Genomic DNA, 22,605 nt, shown 5'->3' on the forward strand with positions numbered 1-22,605 from the left:
TTTTTTTTTTATTCGGACACTGATGTTTGATTTTCTCTCCAAGATTATGTAACAGTGGAAATAAAATATTGTGACTGTTTACTGAATGAAAAAAACTATTATTCCTGGAAGTTAAATACAGCATAGCTTCAGCCCCACACCCGGTAACCTATTTTTCTGTCCTGTGGCTAAGTTTGGATTAAATAACAGAGTGTGAACTGCAGTGGTGCCGTTGTAAGACATTCATATAGGAAAACAACTCTTATATTACTATTATTATCTATTATCTACTATTACTATGTTATATTAATATTGTACTTACTCCAGAAAGTTGATTCTGTTCATCTGAATGTAGCATTTTCAGTGGGAGGCTGAAGAAGTCACTTGGATAAGTGACAAAGCCTTTCTCCCAGTGAAAACGCTACATCAAGATGAGCAGAATCAACTATTACCTGGATGACTGAGCATGCATCAAAAAGTATTCTACTTAGTTACAGTCCACCCCTGGCTATCGGTGCTCATAACACTCAAATATCATGTTTGGGAGCATCATTTTCTGTCCCAGATGGGATCAGGCAGCTCAGGTTAAGTCTCAGAGTATTTCAGGTACTGCTTTCATGTGAGATGACCTTAATGTGTCTCTGCCTCCATGTGCCACTGCAATCATAATGGCAGCACAGACTCCTGTCCTGCTTTTTCCTCAGGCGCAGAATCAGCTCCTGATCTGCGCTAAGCCCTGGGCCTTAAATCCCTCTCAGACACTCAATAATGCGCTTCGTGTGGGACCACACCGGGGTCGTGTCACTCTTCTGAGCCCTGACAGAGGGAGAACCTTCTCCTCCCCCCCATCATCCTCTTTTATTTGTTCTCAACCACTTGGTCTCAGCTTTTTCTACTTTTTGACCTTCCATTCTCATCCCCTCCACTGGCAGCTCTAAATATGACCGCAAATCCAAAAGGAAGCAAAAGGAAAATCAAGAGGACCTCTGCAATGATTCTACCTTTTCTAACTGACATCACATCTAATTAGGCCAGTGAAATTGCTACAGTCATACGTGGCTCGATGGAAGTGCATAAAAAAAAGTCCTGCGGTCTGCTGAACTAAAAATAAAACAATGCAGTTGAATGTGAAACTTTCATGTGGCACATGTTCTGCTGCACTTTCAGATCAATGATTGACGAGTGTTCTGAGGAGCTGTGAAACTACAAAACAGACCTCACACGCACGAAGTGTGAATGCCCGTCTGGCCGTTTCAAACAGCGATGCACTGACTGTGCTATAAAAGACACAAAGTTCACATCAAGTGATGAATGACTTCCAAAAATATAGCAGCCAGTAATGATTGGCAAAATTCAAGCACCATGTGAACTGCGGAGCATGTGAGAGCCATTACTGCAACATGTACCAAGCCTTTTTCTGTTTTACTGATTGCTTATGAGGTGCACTCTAGAAATCTATTTGCACTGCATTTAAAGCTCTTTCTTGAAAAGATGCACTAAAGAGTATTTTTAATCTAACAATTGATTCAGTTGCAGTGTATCGCTTTATCGTTGCTAATGACTTCCTTCAGGAAGTTTAGACTTAGACTTAGAGCTTTTTATTGTCATTGTGCAGTTTCTTGCACAGCGAAATTGGGTAGCTGGACCACAAAGGTGCAAAAGTAAGAAGAAGAGAAACCAATATACAGCGAGGGGGGGAAAATAAATAAATAAATAAAATAAAATAAAATAAAAAGCAATGTATATGTATACATATATGTGAGTGAAACTATATACATGGTGTATGTGCAAGAAACATTGAAACAGAAACATTGTGGGTCTGTATACAAGGGCAGTTATATAATATAATAAATAAATAAGGGTGGAGGGGCTATGGTCATTTAGGGTGGAGATGGTAGTTCTACTGGGACCAAAATATTGCACAGGACCGAAAAATATTGCACATACCAAGGATATTGCACAGAACATGGAAAGACTGAGATATTGCACATAGATGATCAACAGCAGTGTCAGAGTGGATGTGTTGGGGAAGTCTTTACACACTCTTAGTTTGCATTAAGAGTTCTGACAGCCCACGGGAAGAAGCTGTTCTTTAGTCTGTTGGTTTTGCACCTGATGGATCTGAACCTTTTGGATGTTGAAGAGGTGGTGGTTAGGATGGAGGTGGTCCTTTATAATTGCCCTGGCTCTGGAGAGACATCTTGAGCTGGAAATTAAGTCCAGGGAGGGGAGTGGACAGCCGATCACCTAAGTTTGCAAGTTTGACCACATGTCTTTTAAACATGCTATACAAATAAAGCTAACTTGACTTGGATCAACTAAAGACCTTTCATGGAGCTTTTACAACAACCTGACTGAACAGGAGAAGAATCACAGGGCTCAAAAACCCCCTCCACCATGACTGCTGTGCCCATTTACAGAGGGAGAACGCAGCCAACAAGGTAGATCAGACATCTGAATGCCTCCTGGGTGAGGTGTTTCAGACCAACCACGTCCAACAAAGACCCTGGAGCACACCCAGGACACACTGGAGAGATTAAATCTTTCAGCTGGCTTGGGAATGCCTTCAGGTGCTCCCAGAAGAGCTAGATGAAGAAGCTGGATAGAGGGAGGTCAGGGCATCTGTGGGATCTGCTACCTCCATGACCTGGATCCAGATAAGAGGTAACAAATGGATGATTTTGGTTGATTTGGTCCTGAAGACCACAAGCAGGAAAAAGAAAGAAATCTGATAGATCACTTATCAGTTCTAGCAACTCAAAACTACTAAACTACTGACATTTTTTAAATCAGTGTTCATCTGATCAAGTTGAATTATGGGTAAAAAGGAATTAAAAAAAAAAAACCATTGCTCTCTTTTCGTACTATTCAAATCATTTTCAAAGTCTATGTAGAGAGAGGCTGACTTTATCACCACAATGAAACGATGCATAGATGGATAACAGCGAAATCTGAAAATAAATACATGAAAAAATGTGTTATACCACAACTTCCTGCAGAACATCGAGCCAACACCTAAAACGCTAACACTGATATCATTTCTTGGTCACACACGAAGCTGAACTCGAGTTATTGTAACACAACAGAGTCCCAAAGGTACACGAGCCTAAAGACAGTATCCTCCGTTTCTGAGCTCAGAGTGTACACAGTTTGTCAGTACACCCGACATTTAGCAGCATTACACAGAGACCACAATATCACCGAGTCATACACCATCCTCTCATTTCACTGTAATCCAGGCCGCGAGGGTTTTAATCATTGCGCTCGTTGTATTTTGCCACACATGGAGACGACTCCCGTGCGCTCTGAAGGAGCAGTTCAAGTCCCAAAAATCTATTTCAAACTCAAACTCAGCTGTATTCACTTATAACAGTGTTTATTTAATTGTTGCAACACAAGCGTTCCCACAAGTCCTGAAAATAATATTCTTTTATTGGTATTCCACCCTGTTCATAACCTCTGCATTGTGTACTTTGTGCATTCACTTGCCCGAACTCAACCAGACGCCACCCACACATACAAACACTCACTTTTGCTTGTGTCCACATTGCATCATTCATGTGACTTTGCACGAAGAGCTGTATCAACAAAAGTCAGGTATGCTGCGGCGACTTGAGCAGGGCACACATGACAGTTTGAGCTCTTGCATAATCGTCAGGGATCTTTTCTTTAAGGAAGAAGAAATACTTAAATTACATGTCACACAATCTGGGCTGGGCGTCTATAATCAGCAGATTCAGGATAGTGGAATTCATGCTGCGATCACAGACTGACTTCATAGAATTTATTCCAGTGTACCGAGACACAGACCGAGTCTTTTCTTTCCTACTCGTTCCTCAGCGTGTTTGTGATGGCCCGCGCAAGCTCGGCCTGAAGCCATCAGTTGCAACATGAGATATGAGAGCCGGGGCTGGAGTTTTGGCTTCTCCCCAAGTCACAGAATGTACTTGAGCAAATTCCAGCAGCAAAATTAATACGGGCCAGAGTGGATTTATCTATCTGCGTCTCAGATTGCATGCATCTAGAAGAACAAGCCTTCTTCCCGCTGCTGTTTATATATTATAAAATTCTTTTTATTCTTTTACTGTGTGATCAAAAATAAATAAATTTAAAAAAACAAAAACAAAACCTAAACTCCAGCAACTTGTTACAAAGCTAGAGCGTGTACTGCCTGCATGTTTAAGTTACTTTTATTTATACAGCTACAACGGCAGCCCACTGGATGGCAATGATGTTTGGTTGGTCAGTCGACCGCTTTGCGCCACACTGATTTATCTCAACAACAGTTCGATGTACTGCCATAAAACTGCATCGTGGCATTCAGGCTCCCCACAAGTTGAAACCTGCTTACTTTTGCGATCCTCCAGCAGGCTCTGTAATGCCACCATGAAAGTTTCACTTTAGTTTGTATATGAAGAACAATGACAGAATGGAAGGCCCTGCCAGAGATACTTTTAGTTTTCCTCACGCAACTCACTGTTCCCTCTTATTCTGAAAAATAACTTTCAGTCTAAAACAAAGGCAAGTGTGAACTCTTGCACAGAAATTCATTGACATGAATCCTCATTTATTTTATACCAGTAAATTTGGCTCATTTGTTTACGATTAAACAACCCTAGAGGAACTTTAGTACAGCTTTGTTAGCAGTATGTAAACTAGCACTGTGAACAGGCAACATAATCATAATCACCTGCTTTGCTAATACAAGTTAGCATTATTGGTACTAGCTATGCATGGACAATACTGGTTGTAATAATTTCACAAACTTGTTAGATGTCATATTTTGAACAATATAAATGTCTAAAATTAAAAATATATTACATTAAAATAAATATGGATTGTAAAATTCACAATGAAATATATAGAAGACTATAGTTGACTAAATGATGGTCATTATAGTACCTTACTTTGATCGCTTGATCAACAACCAGCAGCCGCTCAGCTGCACAGGGAAGATTAAAAATTTGTTCAGACCATTAAAATTCATAACAAACCTAAATGTCTACAACATAAACAAAAGTAAAAATGCGCACACTAAACATCAACAAACTAAACATATTGTGTCCAACTGAACTGCCAAATGCGCAAATATATATACTGTTGGATTTGTATAAAATATTTGTATACACCACACAGACGCTAGTACTGTCAGTGCCCTAGGCAGTGTTTATGCAAAGTTCCATCAAGATTCATCCACTTGTCCAGGAGGAGAAAGGGAACATACAGACCTACATGCACTATGATCATTAGCGTATGGTGTACATGCTAAAGCTTTTCGATATGATTTCAGTGTCTACAATCTACATGTGCCTGTGACCTTATATGCCCCCCTCCTTAAATTCAACACTCTGGTAATTAAAATGCACATGACTGTAAAAGCAGGGATGGTTTTGCAGGTGGTGGCCACAGACCACTGCTGTCACCTTCGCTGATTTTTCTCTAGCTCAGACTACCAGGAGGAGGACTCGTAGCTGACTCAGGACCCGCTGGAGAGGTTTTCACTGTCGGCTGAGTTGGAAACACAGGTAAGCGCCACAAAACGGCTGGAGGTTGTTTTTTGTTTGTTTGTTTTAAGATTTATCCTCTGAGAAATATGACTGTCTGTAGAATACAATGTTCTGATCAATGCTGTTGATCATATCCATTTAAATTAATAGAAAGTGGAGCTTGGGGGAGGTTAAATGCATATTGTTGAGTACTCTCTGTATGCATGTCTCTGAGCTCTCTCCCCCTTTAACCCCACAGCCTGTTGATAACAATGCACATGGCTGGTTACATCATTAGTATTGATAAATCTTTCCAAAATGGATTATGATCCAGCCAGCTTCCACTCTACAATCTCTCTGTTGCAGACTACAGCAATAATATATTTAAATAACCTGGCAATCTATTAGATTATATTTTCAAAAGAAGTAATAGCGGATGGATGAATGCTAAAGGTGAAATCCCAATAGCCACTAGAGAAAGAAACTGATGATCTCCAATGAGAATTTGGTTTTCTTTTATATCGACTTCTTCAGAGGCTACACAAAAAAAATCAGATTTTTTTCTCCTTTGATAAACAAGCTAGTGAAAATAAGAAAATGTGTCCCTGTAAAGCGGTGAGATGCTAAGAATGCTGAGGCTAAGCAGGATTTAGAGGTTCAAGGTCAACTAATTATTTCTGACACTGCAGCCATGAAGACACAGGAGATCTAACTCGTTTTCAGAAATCTTTAAAGTTGAAGCATATGGAGGGGGCTTTTGACCTGTAGCTGCAGCAGCACATTTTCCCAACACTATTCCCAAACACCATTTTTTCCCACCAATTCATTCCTCTAATTAATGTTTTTGCTTAGTAATCAGGCTGTGGTTGCTATTCCATCTGCACCATTAATCATGAATGAAAAGACCAATGGGGACTTATTTCTCTGAGGCTTGCTCGTTTGATTATTCCAGAAGCTCATAATATGAAATCATAACATGTAGAGTTTTACTTTGAAATACACGATGAATGCAGATCAGTGTTCTTTGCATATATATATTTGTTTAGATTTCTCAGTGCGCCACACTTCATTAATCCTCTCTCTGCATGTTGCGCAACAGAGGACCTATTTGAAGAGCCCTGGCACACACACAGAAAGATGCTGCCCCCTTTTGGCATTGCATTACTTATCGTGATCAAGTGTAAACCTCTTGTATGTACATTTGATTTCAGTTAAACCAGCAAATAACCGCAACTAACTGAAATGTGCACATTTCATCATTCAGAATATAAAATGGCATTCATAAAAAATATATTGCTGTATTATATTTTGTCATGAATTTAGGTTGCACAACTACAAACTATTAAAGGGCTGCACATCTCATCCATAAACACAGTAGCATTGTGTTGTGGCTTTAAGCATATTTATGGTAAATTCTTGTACATTTTCTGATATATCTTTAACTACATTTTCAATTCAGGCTAAGAAAAAACAAAACTGCAAAACAGTAACTCATAATTCCATTTTATTTTCAGTATTACGCAACATTAGAAGTATAAATATCTGTTTTAATATACAACATGTATGACATCCATAGAGCTTTCCTTGGGCAAAATACAAAACTCAAAACACTTTTATTGCACATATTCTAAAAGACAAACCAACATAAGCAAGTCCATCTAATACTAGTCTTGCACAGAGGAAAGAAAAGGAAATCTGAAAAGACGAGCAGACAGAGTAGAACGTGACGTGAAGAGACATCGATTACTGCACAAACAAATCATGGTGGCAAGGAGGCAAACCTCGCACGACTAGAAACATTATCTGTAACACAGGACGCAGATTTGGCAAATCAACAATATACAAAATATACATCCATGACGCTTTGTAAACAAACACTGAATGTGCTTTAAAGATTTAAACGTGTGTCGTCACAGGAAAGGAAAAAGTGAGTGTTGGGGGAATGAAAAAAAAAACTAAAGTGAGGGATTCATAAACCGCTCTGCTGTACTCACCCTTTGAACTTAACATTGGTAAAGATTAAGGTGCATTTATTACTATCTCACGATACATTAGCAATACTTTTACAATATCCAATGCAGCTGAACATTAGATTCTTTTAACATTAAAATCTCTGCTGTCAATCTTGGGTTTCACTTTCACTCTTAGACACATACTGTGTGGAACATTTAGATTTATACCATGACTTCCGGTCAACATGGTGGATCTGGTTTTATACAGCCAGCATGATGCTAATACTAGTGTCCTAGGATACTTTGTGGTTTTCATTTAGGGTTTGCAATTTAAAGGCATCTACCATATAGAAAAGTGTGTAAATGGTAGCAAGTGTATGCGGATATACAACAGCCTATATGTGTAGTACCACGGTATTAGCACGCTAACATGAAATTCACATTCATAGCTGAAAAGTCTGTGGTCACTTAGAGTTGATGGGAGCAGTTAAACATGACATTGTGATCAACTGAATCATCTAAGAAAATATTTGCATATGCATACAGAAACACATTTTAGGAAGTTATGGCACATTGCGTAATTAGAGCAGATCATTATCACTTTGAAAGAGCGACCGAATTTAAACAGCTGGTTAAAGGAGCAATACTTTTAGCGAGCTGATTGTCTGGAGCGTCGGTGTGGGGAGGTTTAATTAACGAATTTTCCTCTGAAATCGATGTTGATCCATTTCATGAGGCAACACAAGATTTCATACAAACTGTGTGTACGACTCATCACAGAACAGCACAAAGTGGCTATAATGGCAATCGAAAAAGAAGAAGTGCGTTTACAGCTGAATGAAAGGACATGAGAAACAGATGACAGCTTCATTAAATGATACCTGTAACAGCAAACTGTTTAGCACTTTTCCCCCCCTTTCTTAGAACGACAGTAATGTGTCATGTTTCACAGGAAAGTTCTTTTAATCCTTAGACTCAAATCAAACCCACAGCATTTATACTCCAAACATCATTCTAAAGTATTGCTTCTTAGATCGGTGAAACAGTTTTCAGGTTTGCCAACACAATCAGGTAGTGTTTGAACAAGACAAAATTATACAAGATCAGACAGTAACGAGCAGATATGCCATTAATGTTTGTTTAAAAAAAGAAAAAAAAAATCCAGCTCAAAGTGACCTCAAACTTTCAAGCAGACATGAACTATGTTATGCAAAGCCATCATAAAATCTTCGCCCAGGTGGAGCTTCGTTATGAAGCATCCAAAACACCAGCACTAAACACCGAAACCCTGACAGTGAAGCACTTTAACATGAACCGCTTCAGATCGCGTTTTACTCGCACAAGTGACCTTAACGATAGCGTGGACGCAACCCAGAGGTGAGGCCCGCGGCTTCTAGAAATCTACTGCTGTGATTACTATGCAGAACTGCTGGTTCATCTTTCTCAAACACAATGTCCCGTATTTTACAATCTTCAGAGCTTAATCAGCCAGTGAACACATCATCAACAAAGACATTCTTGGAAAAACGCTGACAGCCCTCACAGTTTTGTTATATAATGCTACATTTTTTTTCTTCTGTTTTTAGAAATAGCCCCTCATGCCCTCTCCTCTCTTCAAGTTCATTTTGGAACATGTGAAAACATGTTGAAAGTCACACAGAAGAGGAAACGTTTGATGAGACACACTGCTGTAGCTTACTTTAGACCACACAAGCAGAACATGATACTCTTAATACTTAGCATACAAACATGACACTGCAAAATCTATACATATAATACAAACGACAATCATGTAAGCCCATGTATCCCTGTTTTACAATGGTATCTTATTTACACTATATTGCATAAAAATCAAAAATATATGTACAAGATGCCAGAGGAATGTGAATAAACACCACATCTTGCTTAAAAAAAAAAAAAAAAAAAAGCAAGTCTGATTTCCCATATATCTAAGGCCCCTTCACTAATTTATGATTTTTAGAATCCCATCATGATCCTATAGTTACTTTGTTTCAGGTTTTAGGTGAAAAGCACAGGATATAGTGCGTTTTTTTTGTGTACCACTGCACGAAACCCAACATTAAAACAATCTGATCATACTGAACGTTAACAACACAACTGCTCAACAACATTGTGTGGTCTACTGCATTAAAAGACTTCAGATCCTCCGAGTCTAGAAGTAAGAGTGCAATTCAAAACTGCTTATGGCACAGACTCTCCAGTACATCACGGCCTTTACAGGTGTCCTCCCCGTTGCCCCTTAAACACACTGATTGCACGAAGTGTTCTGCAATGAACAGAAAGAAATCCTCCAAACATTCGATTGACATGAAAGTAAAACTTCAGAAAGGATCGGCAAATGATCGCCTACATTCAAACCTAGAAACATCAACATGTTGTTATGAATAATCTTATTAAACACACACACACACACAGACTTTCCCTCTCTATCAGCTTGTAACAGCTTGCCCGGTCCTCAAATAAACAAAAAAAGAAGGCATGATGATGATTGCACAAATCAATCCCAACTTTTTACTTTATCTGGATTCTTTGAAGCAGTCACATTTTTCTTTTGTTTTTTGAAATCTTTACTTTCCTCTTTACTTTTTGTTACTGGAGCTACGCGGTGACTCCTTCTGCTGTTTGCACCTGCTCGTGTCTCTGTCTAAACTGTCTTTAGGTGCAGATGGAGAAGCCCTGGAAGTGTCTCTCTTAGTGTTTTTCTGTGCAGGCGTGACTTCTTGAGCGGTTTCTTTTTTCTTTCTTTCACTCTGCTCCTTCCGGAGAGATGACGCCGGTTTGTCTGGGGTGGTGGTTCTGGTGTCCGGGGGCTTGTGACTGTCCGGGACTGTCTTGGGAGCATCCTTGGATATCTTGACTGCAGGCTCACAGCTGAAGCCTTTGCCTGAGGTGTCTGCGCTGCTCGGTGGTTCTGTTTTCGCTGGAAGTTTAGGCAGCACAGCTGGTGGGTCAGGCTGAGAGGACACGTCTGATGGCGGCAGAGGCTCCTTCCTGAGCTGCTGAGATGTAGTGAGAGGCAGGGCGCATTCTTTTATTTTGGGGTCACGGGGGTCTTTAATAACTATGGGGTGGTTTTTAGGTGAAGTGTCTTTAGGTTTGGAATCAAGAGTTTGTTTAATTGCTGGAGCTGCAGCAGGCTTCAGAGCTGATGACGTTTTAGGGGGGAGAGATTTCAGCTTCGAGTTCGGGACGTCTTTGACAGCAGCAGAACATTTGGGCTGTGTTTCTCGCTGCCTCGTGTCAGCATGAGTGGGCAAGGGCTTCGCTTGCACAGAGTCTTCACTCTTTGCGCCATTGGCGGCGGATACCGACGAGGCTTCTTTCCGTTTAGCGTCGTGGGTTGCTTGAACGTGTGAAGTCGAGGGGGCAGACTCCTTAGGCAAATCCTTCTCTTTTGAACTTGGACTTCCTTTGACAGCTGGGACGGGAGGAGCTGTGCTCTCTTGTGTTTTTGCTTCCTTCTCTCTCTTCACAGACGTGGGCAGCGTGGGCTGTGGGTCAGGCCTCGACTTGCTTTTGGGACTCGAGACAGTTTCACTTGTAGCTGTCGAACCTGAACTTTTGAGCTTTGCTGAAGGGACCACAGTGTTTTCTTTAACACTGACAACAGACGTGCAAAGTTGTGCATCGGACGATCTGTGTTGTGCTTTTTCAGTCGGACATATCTGTGATCGCTGCTCTGAATCTTTCACAGCCGCTGTATTCTTCGTCTTTGGTGATATGTTAACGTCTTTCTTCTGCAGCGATATGCCACTGTCCTGTACTGCAGCAGCAGACACAGTGTTATGCTTTTTGTTCAGTGTGGCATCTGTAATAATATTCAGTGAAGTGGCCTTGTTTATCGTACAAACTTCTTTCTTCTGCTCCACTTTTGCAGCTGTGGAACTTGCACTGTTTTCTGTCTTGGAGCCCGAGCTGCCTGCATCTCCAACCAGCTTCACAGATGAGCTGACAGATGTTTCACTGTGCTCTGATTTACTGTCAGGTAATGCTCCAAACGCTGATGCCGAGACAGAAACTCCTGGTTCTGTATTTGAGGAACAAATGTTTGGCACATTCGCTGGAACATGTACCGATGCAGAGTTGGTCTGCACATTCGCCTCAGAAGCGGGTCGTGAGGTTGTGTCTGAGCTCTGTGCAGCAGTTTTTCTCTTCTCACAGCTCTGAAGTTGACCTGTATCCAAAACTGAGTCTGCACTCTGCTTCAGTGGCCCAGTCAGAGGTTTACTAGCAGCTCGAGCCTCCAGTGTTGTAAATGGAGGGGAAGTTTTTAAGTCTACCAAAGAGACTGCTGTCTTGGAGCTGTCAGTATTTTGTGATGTAGTGTCTGGTATCTCTTCCTGCTGCTCCACCTCATCCTCCTGATCTTCGTTGCTCACTTCCCGTATGGAGGGTGTTTTTCCACAGGAGGAGAAGTGGGAGCTGTGTCGAGGGCCTCTGTGCTCATGGCTGGCTTTCATACCGGTCCTTCCTTCTTGTTTAACACTAAAAGTTGAGGGATCTGCTTTGCTGTTCGAGGCCTTCAATGACTCGCCTTGTCTATCCTGTGTTTTCTCACCACTTGCATTGACTTTCATTTCTGTTGCTGGATTATTTGATTGCTCCTTGGAGACAACAATGCTGTTTAGAGAAGAAACAGCTTCAGGGCTTAGAGAACAAGTTAGGGGGCTCTTCATCTTGTCTGTGGTTTTTGTTTGGGGGATGGTTATTTGCCTTTCAGTAGGGCTCTGAAGTCGTATTGGTGGGTTTACAGAAACTGTGTCACTTGTGTTCTCTGCCATCTTGGACAAACAAGTTTCTGTTTTAGAAACTCTGGGTCCAGAGAGCAGACCAATGTCCAGGGTGCCCTCAAGAGGCTTTAGAGAAGAGACGTGGCGTCCTTCAAGTTTATATTCAGATGATGTTTTTCTAAGCGGAGACTCTGCAGAAGAGATAAGATGGAGTTTCTCCACAGCGCTCTCTCCTCTGCCAGAGAAAAGCTTAGGGGCCAGACCTTCAGGGCTCGAGTGGACGCTTCCCAGTCCGGCCTTCATGTGGTCATGAGGCATGGCTGTGTCCAGCTGAAGGCTCTTTGATCTCGTAGAACCAAAGTGGAGGTTCTCATGGAGGGTCGAAGTCAACCGACACATGCAGTCTTCTCGTTCTTCGAATGACAACCTCTTCCTGGTGAACTCGATGCTGGGAGCTTTGAAGTCCAGTCTGTCTGGCTTCATGCCGTCTTTACCCTGTCGAGAGTGCTGCCATTCTGGGTGACCAGAACACAGAGCCGATCGCAGCGCTCCATCACTTTCACTGCTGCCACCAGAAGGCTCAGTGATGCCTTCACTGACACGTGTGCTCAGCTTTTTATACAAAACGTCTTTAAGAGTTGAACTAGCAGCTTTAGCCTCCAGCGTTCCAGACTCCGGGCTGCTCTGCACTTTGTTTTGGCTTCGGACCAGAAAGCCTTCGTCCCCATCATAAGCACACGGTGCCGATGAATCGGACTCATGCAGAGCATCTTGCTTCTGTAGAGACTCCCTCCTCTCTGACCACTCCTGTCGTTTCACAACCATCTTGGACTTCAGTTTTTCCTTGTCGAGCTCTTCTATAGACTCCTGCCGGCCCATCTTACGGCTGATTGGCCTTTTTAGGCAGCCCTGCTCGACAGGCCGTAAGCGAGTGATTGTCAGTGGCTCACAGGCTGCTTCATCCACACTCTGCAGGCCGGTGAAATCGCGCTCTCCTGTCCTCACGTCCTCGTCCTGCACCTCTTCTTGGGTCACTTCTAAGCTGCGTTTTCTGGGGCACAGGTGCTTCTTTTCCCCTGTGTAAGAAGGAGACAGCTTTTCTTCAGACTGAACACGCTTTAGGAGAGGTGAGCGAGGCGGCTCAGCACTCTTGGGGCGGACAATGTGTCTCACAATTGTGGGTGGGGAATGAATCTTGGCTGGAAAAGCCTGGGTTGTTTTGGAAATGGCGACAGAGTGTCCACTGAGAAGGGGAGGGGGTGAGCGCTGGGGAGATGTTGGCTGGGGGGTAGGTGAAGGCGTGCGAGCCAGTGGAGAGAGGGGAATGCTACCGGCAGACTTGCGTCGACCCTGACGAAGCCTCTGACCTGGCAGTTTGGGGCCGAGGCCATGCAGGGTGCTGGGCCGAATGTGGCCTGAGCCGGCAGGGGAGTTGGGTGCACTGGAGCTGGGAGAGCTGCTCTGGGATGAGTTGCCACCTGAAATATATAAGCACAAAACACCCAAAGGATATTAGAGGATAAACATATTAAGTAACATTCAAGCTGTTATCAAAAATGAGTTAAAATCTCCACCTGACTGGGTGAAATCTGGTGCAGGGCGGAAGGCGGCAGTAGGGGAACGAGGGGAGATACTGTGTGTAGGGGAGCCGGGGAGACTCTCACCAGATGACAGCGAGTGGTTCAGGGAGGAAAAGCTGCGGCTCGTATGCAGAAGAGGAGAAGGCTGCATGGCAAAGCGTCTGAAAAGGGAGCGGCGCCTGTGAAAAGAAAAGTGAGATGACGAAGTGTAAAATTCACAGTTTACAATGGACACCACAGGCTGCTGCTTTCTTACTTTTTACACGTGTAACTGCTCTGCACAGTGCCAGGTACTCTTTACTGTTAAAGATGGAAAACAACCCACTGAATCTGTAGGATCGTCAGATTTTCAATGACTCCCTCAGTGCCATCTGTCTGCCCTCTAGAGGCCTATAGGGAATAGAGTAATGACTGCACACAGGAAATTGGATCACTCACCTCTTTTCTGAAGAACGATTAGGCTGCAGAAACAAAACTGCAGTTCCCACGCTTACAGAAACAAGTATCAGGGCAGGAATACAACCTTGTGGTCTTCAATAACTTATCAGGATATGCAGAACCTAGTGAAGCTGAACTATAACTGAGCTAGTGCTTGTAACTTACTTATGAAATTCCACATTGTGTGTGGAAGGTTAGCTTTTTAAAAATGTACCAAATTGTCTTAGAGGAGGAAATGCAGTAGTTTAAATAAAACTCAGCAACTCAGATTTATTTAAACCTCCCTAACCAAAACAAAAAATCATTTAATGATGGGCCATAATGTGCCATCGGAGCACACACAGCAAAAGACCCCCCTCAAGTTTAACCTCTAATAGGAAAAGACACTTCTGTCTCTTCAGTGCTTGGTCTCATTTTAAAGTCACTTTAGGACTGAGGCAACATTGAACACTTTCCTGTGGTCTGACAAATCTAAACAGTTTCATAATCATTATCAATATCATTAATCAGTATCAATAAGACAATAACAGAGACTAAGACTGTGCGTGGAGAGAGACATAGTGACATAGTGCACAGCAGCTGGTTGTCTCAGTCTCCCTTAAATAGAGGGGGGTTGAGAAAAAATGATCCAAAGGTAGATTAAAGACTTATTTGTACCTTTCTGGCGTCTTCTCCTTCTTGGGCTTTTTGCCACATCGGACCATCTTGCTCCTGTAACTGTTCCTTCTGGCAGGACCAGTTTTTATTGAAGTATTTTCAAAGGGGGTTGTAGAGATGGCCACTTTGCTGCCACTCTGAAAAAAAACAACAAAAAAAACTTGATGTTGGGAAGAGGATACATTTTGTTTTTTTAAATCAAAATGTATCAAAATTCTAGTAATTCTATATTACTAGAATTTACCTAAACCCTTTTATGATTTAAATATCTTCCAATTAAAACGACTGTCGTCGCGCTCCAGTAAATCATTAGAGCTGAATTTTCTGCACTCACTTTTAAAAAATGTAAAATGGAAACAACATCAATTTCAGTAGCACTTACTCCTCGACCTAAATAGATTATTCAGTTTATTCTAATTGACATTACATCAAAAACAATGAATATCAGAACTATTAAATATTTTAACAGTAGCTATTTAGAGATGAACACACATTGTGCGTTACCTTGAGCAGGAGCTCCACCACTTCGGTATGGACAAGACCGTGAACCGGTTCTCCGTTCACATGAGTAATGAGGTCTCCAGCTTTGAGCCCTGCTTTATGTGCAGGCCCACCATCTTCTACGTTCTGATCAACATAAAAAGGTATTGATTCATTATCATCCTTTTGTGTTCAAAGCATTTGAATCATTTAAAACTGCTTATAAAGCTGTGTTTTAGAACATTTTGTTCAGACAAAAGAGAAAAATGCTGTTGCACGCATCGTTTTCAGTGGCCAGCAGAGGGCGACACCTGTAGTTATCAAGAGACTTCCAATTGCATCAAGTTAAAACATAAGCACACAAACTTCACAGTTCCCTGACTTCTGGTTGCATCTGTAAATTATTTTCACCGCTGTTTATTAAAATTAAAATTTGGAATAAAAACAAGTCTATGTAATGCCTTCAGTTTTAACTGCTGGGGGGAAAAATCCCATTAATGGACTAGGATGTTAGGATGATGCAGTTTTTAATTTTCATAATAAATAATTTATTTCAAACAAACAATTAAAACAAAATCATACATCTGCTATCATAGTCCTGTGGTCATTCAACAGGGCCTTACCCAGACCATGTGATAGACTGTGTAGATGTCACTGTCACAAGCGTACACCCGGATTGCCCTCAGCGTGAAACCAAACTTCTTCCCAGAACTGTGGATGACGACGGGCTGCCGTGGGTTGGAGGGACAGAGGGAGGAGTCTCGGCTCGGAGAGGAGTCTCTTGAGGAAGGGTCTGAGGAGAGGGAGTAAGGAGAAAGGGGACTGGCCAGCGGAGACACTCCAAAGACATCTGGAAAAATAAGAGACCAGCGTCTGAGTTTTTAATTTTTTTTCCAAAATCAATCAGAGTATAACGTGCCCTGAAGTCAGCACCGAGGTATTGCCATAAAAGCTTTTGAGCCAGGATTAATTCTGCTCCAGCTGTGGGTGAAACTAATACGATTTTCTCTCCCTGCAGTGAAGACCTCTCGCTCTGACCATGCCTGATTATTTTCCTTGTTAGCAGCTTGTGCTCAGGTTTTTGCTCACAGCCTCTTTTTAACATGGAACTTGAGGCATGCCGGGCCAATTATGACAGCTTCACAGTGAACTTTCATCTTTTCCAGATTATTTTTAAAGTCCATTGCTTTTACTGTTATTCTTAACATGTTATTGCTCCTACATGCGTCAACAATGTAGCTTACAAAATTTTGAGGCAACATCAGCATGGTAACGTGTGTGTTTTGTTTTTTTTACTTACCTCCAGGGATCATAAGGGAAAGGGCACCAGTTGACACAGACTTTGGGACTTTTGGCACGGCTCCGCTCTTCTCTACAGCACTCTCAGGTCGCAGAGAGGTCGACGGAGGTCCGTGGTCAGCAGAGGTGTGACTGGTGCTGTCAGGGCTCTCCACACCCTCTCCCCTGGGTGTCAGCTGGTCCAAATGCTCTGAGAAACTCCCTTTTTTATGGATGGAATGAAGCAAACAGTTATTCTTCGCATAGAAATAACAGTCATTCTTAATGGTTGAGTACATAAATTAATAATAAATAATGAATAACCATGCAAATTATACATTTAGGCCAACTATACATCAATTACTTTTTTTTGGTCAAACATCTGCACTTAGAGCCTGAATTCTTTCTAATGGCCAGCAGGGGGCAACTGATGTGGCTGAAAAACAATCAGTGGCACTGAGCTCAATTTAACACAGCACAATGTTCCTAATAAAACAAGCAAGAATATTCAATCATATGTTTTTGTTGTTTCCAGAGAACTGCACCTTAATGATATTACAAAGTACAAACCAAGCACATGTACGGAAAGGTGTGTAATTCTAAAGACTGCGGCTCGTACCAGAGAGCGTGGCCCCGCTGTGCGTGCTGCCCGGAGTGGTAGCTTCAGGCTCGTCCTGTGGAAACTCCCCGATGGAGAACGAGGCTTTGCTGGGATCGCCGATGCCTGATGTCTCATCCCCTTCGCTTTCAGCTGAGATGGCAAACTTTGGTAGCAAACTGGGGCGAGGACCCTGATTCATACTATCTGTGTCTGTCGAGTGGGACAGCGAGGGTCTGGATAAAACAACAGATTTTCGTTAGATGAGTTTTGTAACTGTCAAATGACTAAAAATTATTTTAAGTCTTCATGAGAGAACAAAGGCTTGTAAAGGCGATGAACACCCTAGAGGGACAGCAGGAACAGTATGATTCAATTTATAAAGTGTTATTTTTACACCACTGCCATTACTGAGTTGAGCTTAACAAGGTTGATCCTCTTTACCTTTGAATGGATTTTTACATAAATATGAGATGCAACCAAGAAGCTCCTGGAATGCACTTAAAATGTGTGTCAAACATGTCACTTGATGACTGAAATTTCAACAGATCACTGAATCACTTGCACTGTGCAAGTTTGCCACTGTGATCTAATTTGTACATGAAGCAAACATCAACTTTTTCTTTAAACGGAGCCAAATTTAGTGTGAAAGACCAAAGCTGCTGATCATAGCTGCGTCTTCAGCTACAGATTTTTAACAGGTTTCAACCCTGAATATGCAGAAAGCGCTGAATTTATCCCCAAGGCTGAGACAGTCAAGTTTTACTTCAACTCTGCGAAGAAAATTAAGCAGAAATGGACACTCCTGGACTGTGGAGTGTGCCAGCACCCCATCATGTGCTGACATACAGCACATTCAAAAAACACCATCATCGCTCACCATCTGGATGAGCCAATAGACTTGTCTGCTTGCTACTTTATCAGCTTCCCAAAACTCAAACACTGTTTTTTTGACATGCTAAAGATTCTGCATAGGGACCAGTGCAAGCTTACATTAAAGGAATTCTACATATATCTAAAAAGAGTCCAGACGTGCAAGAGAAGATGATCTGGAATGGGAGACCAGCTAAAGTTAAACAAGGTAAGTTTTTTTTTTTAGTCTCCGTCTTTATCACATCTTGTAGTTTGGTACTTAAATACTTCAATCACTTCCACTGCAGTTTTTCTATGTTCTACAAACTGTAGCCACCTCACCTCAAACCAAAAAACCATGACAATTGTGTTACAATCCTTCCAGTATGTGTTTAGTATGCCAGCACAATCATCATCCAATGAACTGCTCACTTAATGTGTGCTCATTCTATATAATCGTCAGGTGTAGCAATTAATGAACTCTGGTAATCGTTTTTGATTTAGAGATGGAGGTGTTCGTACGCTTCAGCGAAGTCTGGCGTCCAGCTGAGAGAGTCCACAGTAAGCGGGCTCTCGGTCTTCTTCTCCTCAGTCTCTCCCTTCTCCTCCAGATGCCCACGGGACAAATCCAGACTGCTGTAAACCTGATAGCCGCACAGAGACAATGACTCACTTTGTTACATGTAAGCTACAATGCAAAATGTGAACAGAGGTTTAAAAATAAAAGAGCCAAAAAGGTTTAGAAAGAAAATCTATGACATTCTGTACAGATACTCAGTAACCTCGTGACCTTTATTTTATATTTGTCTGTGCTATGCAGACTTCATTGTGTCCAACAACGAGAAGGTTCAGTATAGCTGAACGCTTCCTCTGAGACACCCTGCTGCTTTCTGAGACACACTGTAATGCTTTGTTTTGATGTGAGGAGAGCACACTGCAATGCAGCACAGCAATGACTCCCAGCTTGTCTGTATTGTGTACTGTGTCACACATTACTACCATGAAAAAAAAATCTCATTTGCAAGTGGAAAATGTATGCAAAGCTGAAATCTACGTTTGACACTATGGAGATAAAGGAAGAGCAGGAGGGAGGCTGTGTTTTCAAGACACACATTTCCATATGAAATGGCAGCCGCTCGTGTTTTTCCCCCTTCCCATGAGAATGGGATCGGGACAGATGAGGGCTCGAGCTCATTCATATTGCTAACGTCTTTGGCAGTAATGATGATGACACTGGAACAATGTGAGGAGGGAGATTAAGGACATACCTTAGAGAATCTGTGAGAACAAGAGGAAAACTGCCGCAGGTCCACATTGAAGTCTTCATCATTTGTGTCCTCTTCCTCTGTCTCCAGATGATGGTATCTCTCAGAGCGAGCTGTGAAAGAGGGGAGCATTATATTTTATAAATTGCATTATTACAGGTTATTCTTATTACAGTGCAAAAAGATGACCCAAGTAGAAAAAGAGTATAATGACTAAGAAATGCAAGTGTTTTTACTCCTTTTAATTAGAGGCAGAGTCGCTGCTCTGCTGCAGACATACTTCATATGTAACAATGTATTAAATTAGGCTGTTCAAAATGCCAGTGTCAATTTGAATGAAAGATGTACTGTAATAGGACAGTGTTGATTAATAAAAGTGTAAAAAAAAAAACCTGGAATTAAAACTAACTGTGTGGTCTGCGTGTCCTTAGAGAGTTTTAGTGAAAACAGCATTTTAATAATGCAAAGTTTACTTTAACAGCATCTGGAGGAAAGTCATGATCTCAGATGGGATGCAAGGATGAAGCAGAATTTTGTCAGATTTGGTAAGCTGGTATTTCTGGTTGTAATTGGATTGTTCACGTCTTCAGTAACACAAAGAAATGGAAAACACAGCAGCAGACAGCTGTTGAAACATTTTGGACACCAGGCTACTTGATCGCAATGTGATACATGGCTCCACAAAATACAAAGAAAGAATTAACACAAATATGTACACACAACTTTGTTTACAGCCCATTTTCGCTCTGTTGTATTCAGGCACACAAACAAACTGAGAACTGCAGCTGAAATTGCACTATTGTATATTTACTGTATTTTATCTTTCCATTACATATTAGTCAAATAGATTAAAATAACTATTTATTTTTAAAGCTGCTGATGCTCCATAGTTATGACAGCATACATGCAAATTTCATATGTGAGCAACAAAATATTGCTAACATACTTACAGCTCACACTGCAGTCTCAAATACAGTTCTGGTTGTTTCTTTGACAGCAGTGGTTGAAATCTTGCTGCACAGCTGAGATGTGCAAGCAGCAGCGTGCTCACCAGGAATAATGCTCTACAGTTTCAAAAACTACATCTGAGAGGGGTTTTTTTCTGACAACAAATATTTATGTAGTCTCCCGCTGTGTTTGGAGGAGAGATACAGAGAAATACAGAGTATGACCCAAAGAACACCATCCCCACAGTGAAGCATGGAGGTGGAAACACTATGCTTTCGGGATTTTTTTTTTCTGCTAAGGGTACTGGACAACTTCACTGCATTGAGGGGCCAGTGGGCGAGGCCACGTACCCAAAACAAAGCACCAAAGCAAAAAAGGAGTTGCTAAGAAGTAGCACGTTAAGATGATGGAGTGGCCTAGCCAGTCTCCAGACCTCAGTTGTTTGAGTTGCTAAGCAGCAGCCAAGGAGTTTCTGTATAGAGGAGTGGGCCAAAATCCTAAAGTGTGCACAAACCTGGTGACCAACTACAAGAAACATCTTACCGCTGTGCTTGCTAACAGGAGTTTCTCCACCAAGTTCTGAGTTGATTTTTGCTCACGGATCAAATACTTATTTCACTCAGTGGACATGACATCACTTCATAACGTTTATGTAATGTGTTTTTCATGGATTTTTGGTTCATATTCTCTCTCTCCCCATTAAAATGAAATTACCATAAAAATAGAGATTGCTCACTTCCAATGAAATGAACAAATTTACAAATCCAGCATGCGATCAAATAATCATTTCCCCCACTGTATGTTGTTGAAATCGCATGAAAAAGAATTAAAATTAGCTGCTACTAGATCCTGTTTACACTCCAAACATGAATGAATAATCAGCTAACAGTTATCAATCACAAAGAATAAATGTTTTTATGAGGCCGTTTGATAACTTACTGTCGAAGTAACTCGTGTCGTCCTCGGACTCCAGCTGAGGGATGAACTCAGCCTTCTGTCTCAACAGGCCGTTCCAGTCTAGGTTGTGAAAAAACTGATGCTGCTTTACTTCGGCCGCTCCACCTGCAGGTCAGATAAATATGGAACAATGTGAAAATTGCTTGTGGAGAAAAGCACATGCACAAATCACTGGACACTGAATGGTTCAAACACAGGAACAGAAGAAATGCTTACGGTGTGTTTCTCTTTTCCCTAGTGGCTACAGGACAAATCGCTATCATGACCATAAATTATGCAGAACAATTTCCTGCCTGTGACCTTTAGTGAAATAGCAGGAGACTTTGTGAATGGCAGCCCGGTGAGGGGAGATCTAGATGCCTAAGTAGATCCGGATGTCTCCAGACTAAGCTGGTTGTGTGCATTGCACTGATTAAAGGCCTTTGTCCAGGGTCATGGTCACTTTTACAGTCCGCAGATCTACACACTCAAAGTCCCTGATTGTGCATGAAGCTAGATTCATGGACTGGTGGGAAATAATTGCAATTGATCAGGAGGAAGAGGTGAGTAGGCCACAGGATAAACTGCTCCGCTGGTGGATGACCTCAATTTCTTCCCCAGTGACTTGGAATAATGAGCCGTGCTGAGGTAGCACATGAGGATTTATAGCGGCCTGTTGTGCATGCCTAGTTCTCACCCAGTCCCTGACTGCTCCACATATGAGAAGGTCTTCACTCTTTGTGTTTGTACCTGTGCCCAGCCTTTCCAGGGGATTCTGTCTCAGCAGCAAGGTGATGAGCTCCTGAGCGTCAGGAGGTGGAGCCTCATCCCCATCTGGCCAGTTGATTTCATCTAGAACCAGAAATAGTGTTATAGAATGACTTTACGTACCAACACCTTATAGATTTTATTTCACTGACAGACACTAAAGCTGGATGTCATCTAGTCAGATAATGCCTCAAACGGCTTTCTGACAATACACTAGAGCAGGGATGTCACACTCATGTTATATCCTGGGCCTCATACAGGCCACTTTGAACTTAAGTGGGTCGGTCCAGTAAAGCTACAATGTGTAAAATTACAGAAGAATTTCTGGTTGTTCGTCGCTCAAGTTTTCACAAATTCACAGAAAATATCTTTTTTCTTCTGTGAACCAACTGTGGAAAAAAAATGCTATAGTAGTAGTAAAAATACATTTAAAACAAAAAAAGAAACTATTGCTTAATTAGTTTGTTGTAACATAACAGGTAAGTCTAATTGTATGGCTCATATAGATTTGATACATTTATTATTCATAAATGAAAAACTATACAAACCTTTTTGGACCAATGTGAATAAAGTAACTGAATGGTAACTTGTGAAAAATACACAAAAAACAAACAAACAAACCAGAAAAACATTTTTT

The 22,605-nt window shown here is 41.6% G+C and overlaps 1 protein-coding gene across 11 annotated transcripts in view; it reads right to left on the minus strand.

Moving 5' to 3' along the window:
• Nucleotides 1–6,952: 6,952 nt before the first annotated feature.
• The window catches only part of mast4 (microtubule associated serine/threonine kinase family member 4), a 141,052-nt gene continuing 125,399 nt past the window's right edge, over nucleotides 6,953–22,605 (minus strand). For 10 of the 11 annotated variants that reach the window (XM_063478089.1, XM_063478087.1, XM_063478086.1 and 7 more), the window contains 11 exons: nucleotides 21,951–22,052; nucleotides 21,204–21,326; nucleotides 19,320–19,429; nucleotides 18,574–18,695; nucleotides 17,221–17,435; nucleotides 16,624–16,824; nucleotides 15,947–16,173; nucleotides 15,348–15,470; nucleotides 14,844–14,980; nucleotides 13,743–13,927; nucleotides 6,953–13,646 (listed from right to left, as the gene is read on the minus strand). In XM_063478089.1, coding sequence (XP_063334159.1) covers nucleotides 10,018–13,646; nucleotides 13,743–13,927; nucleotides 14,844–14,980; nucleotides 15,348–15,470; nucleotides 15,947–16,173; nucleotides 16,624–16,824; nucleotides 17,221–17,435; nucleotides 18,574–18,695; nucleotides 19,320–19,429; nucleotides 21,204–21,326; nucleotides 21,951–22,052 — 5,174 coding nt within the window. In that variant the 3' untranslated portion in view covers nucleotides 6,953–10,017. The remainder of the gene's footprint in view (nucleotides 13,647–13,742; nucleotides 13,928–14,843; nucleotides 14,981–15,347; nucleotides 15,471–15,946; nucleotides 16,174–16,623; nucleotides 16,825–17,220; nucleotides 17,436–18,573; nucleotides 18,696–19,319; nucleotides 19,430–21,203; nucleotides 21,327–21,950; nucleotides 22,053–22,605) is intronic. The other variant, XM_063478088.1, reaches the window with a different exon arrangement.

Source organism: Pelmatolapia mariae, linkage group LG7, assembly GCF_036321145.2.
Source record: "Pelmatolapia mariae isolate MD_Pm_ZW linkage group LG7, Pm_UMD_F_2, whole genome shotgun sequence".
Classification (NCBI taxonomy): Eukaryota; Metazoa; Chordata; class Actinopteri; order Cichliformes; family Cichlidae; genus Pelmatolapia; species Pelmatolapia mariae.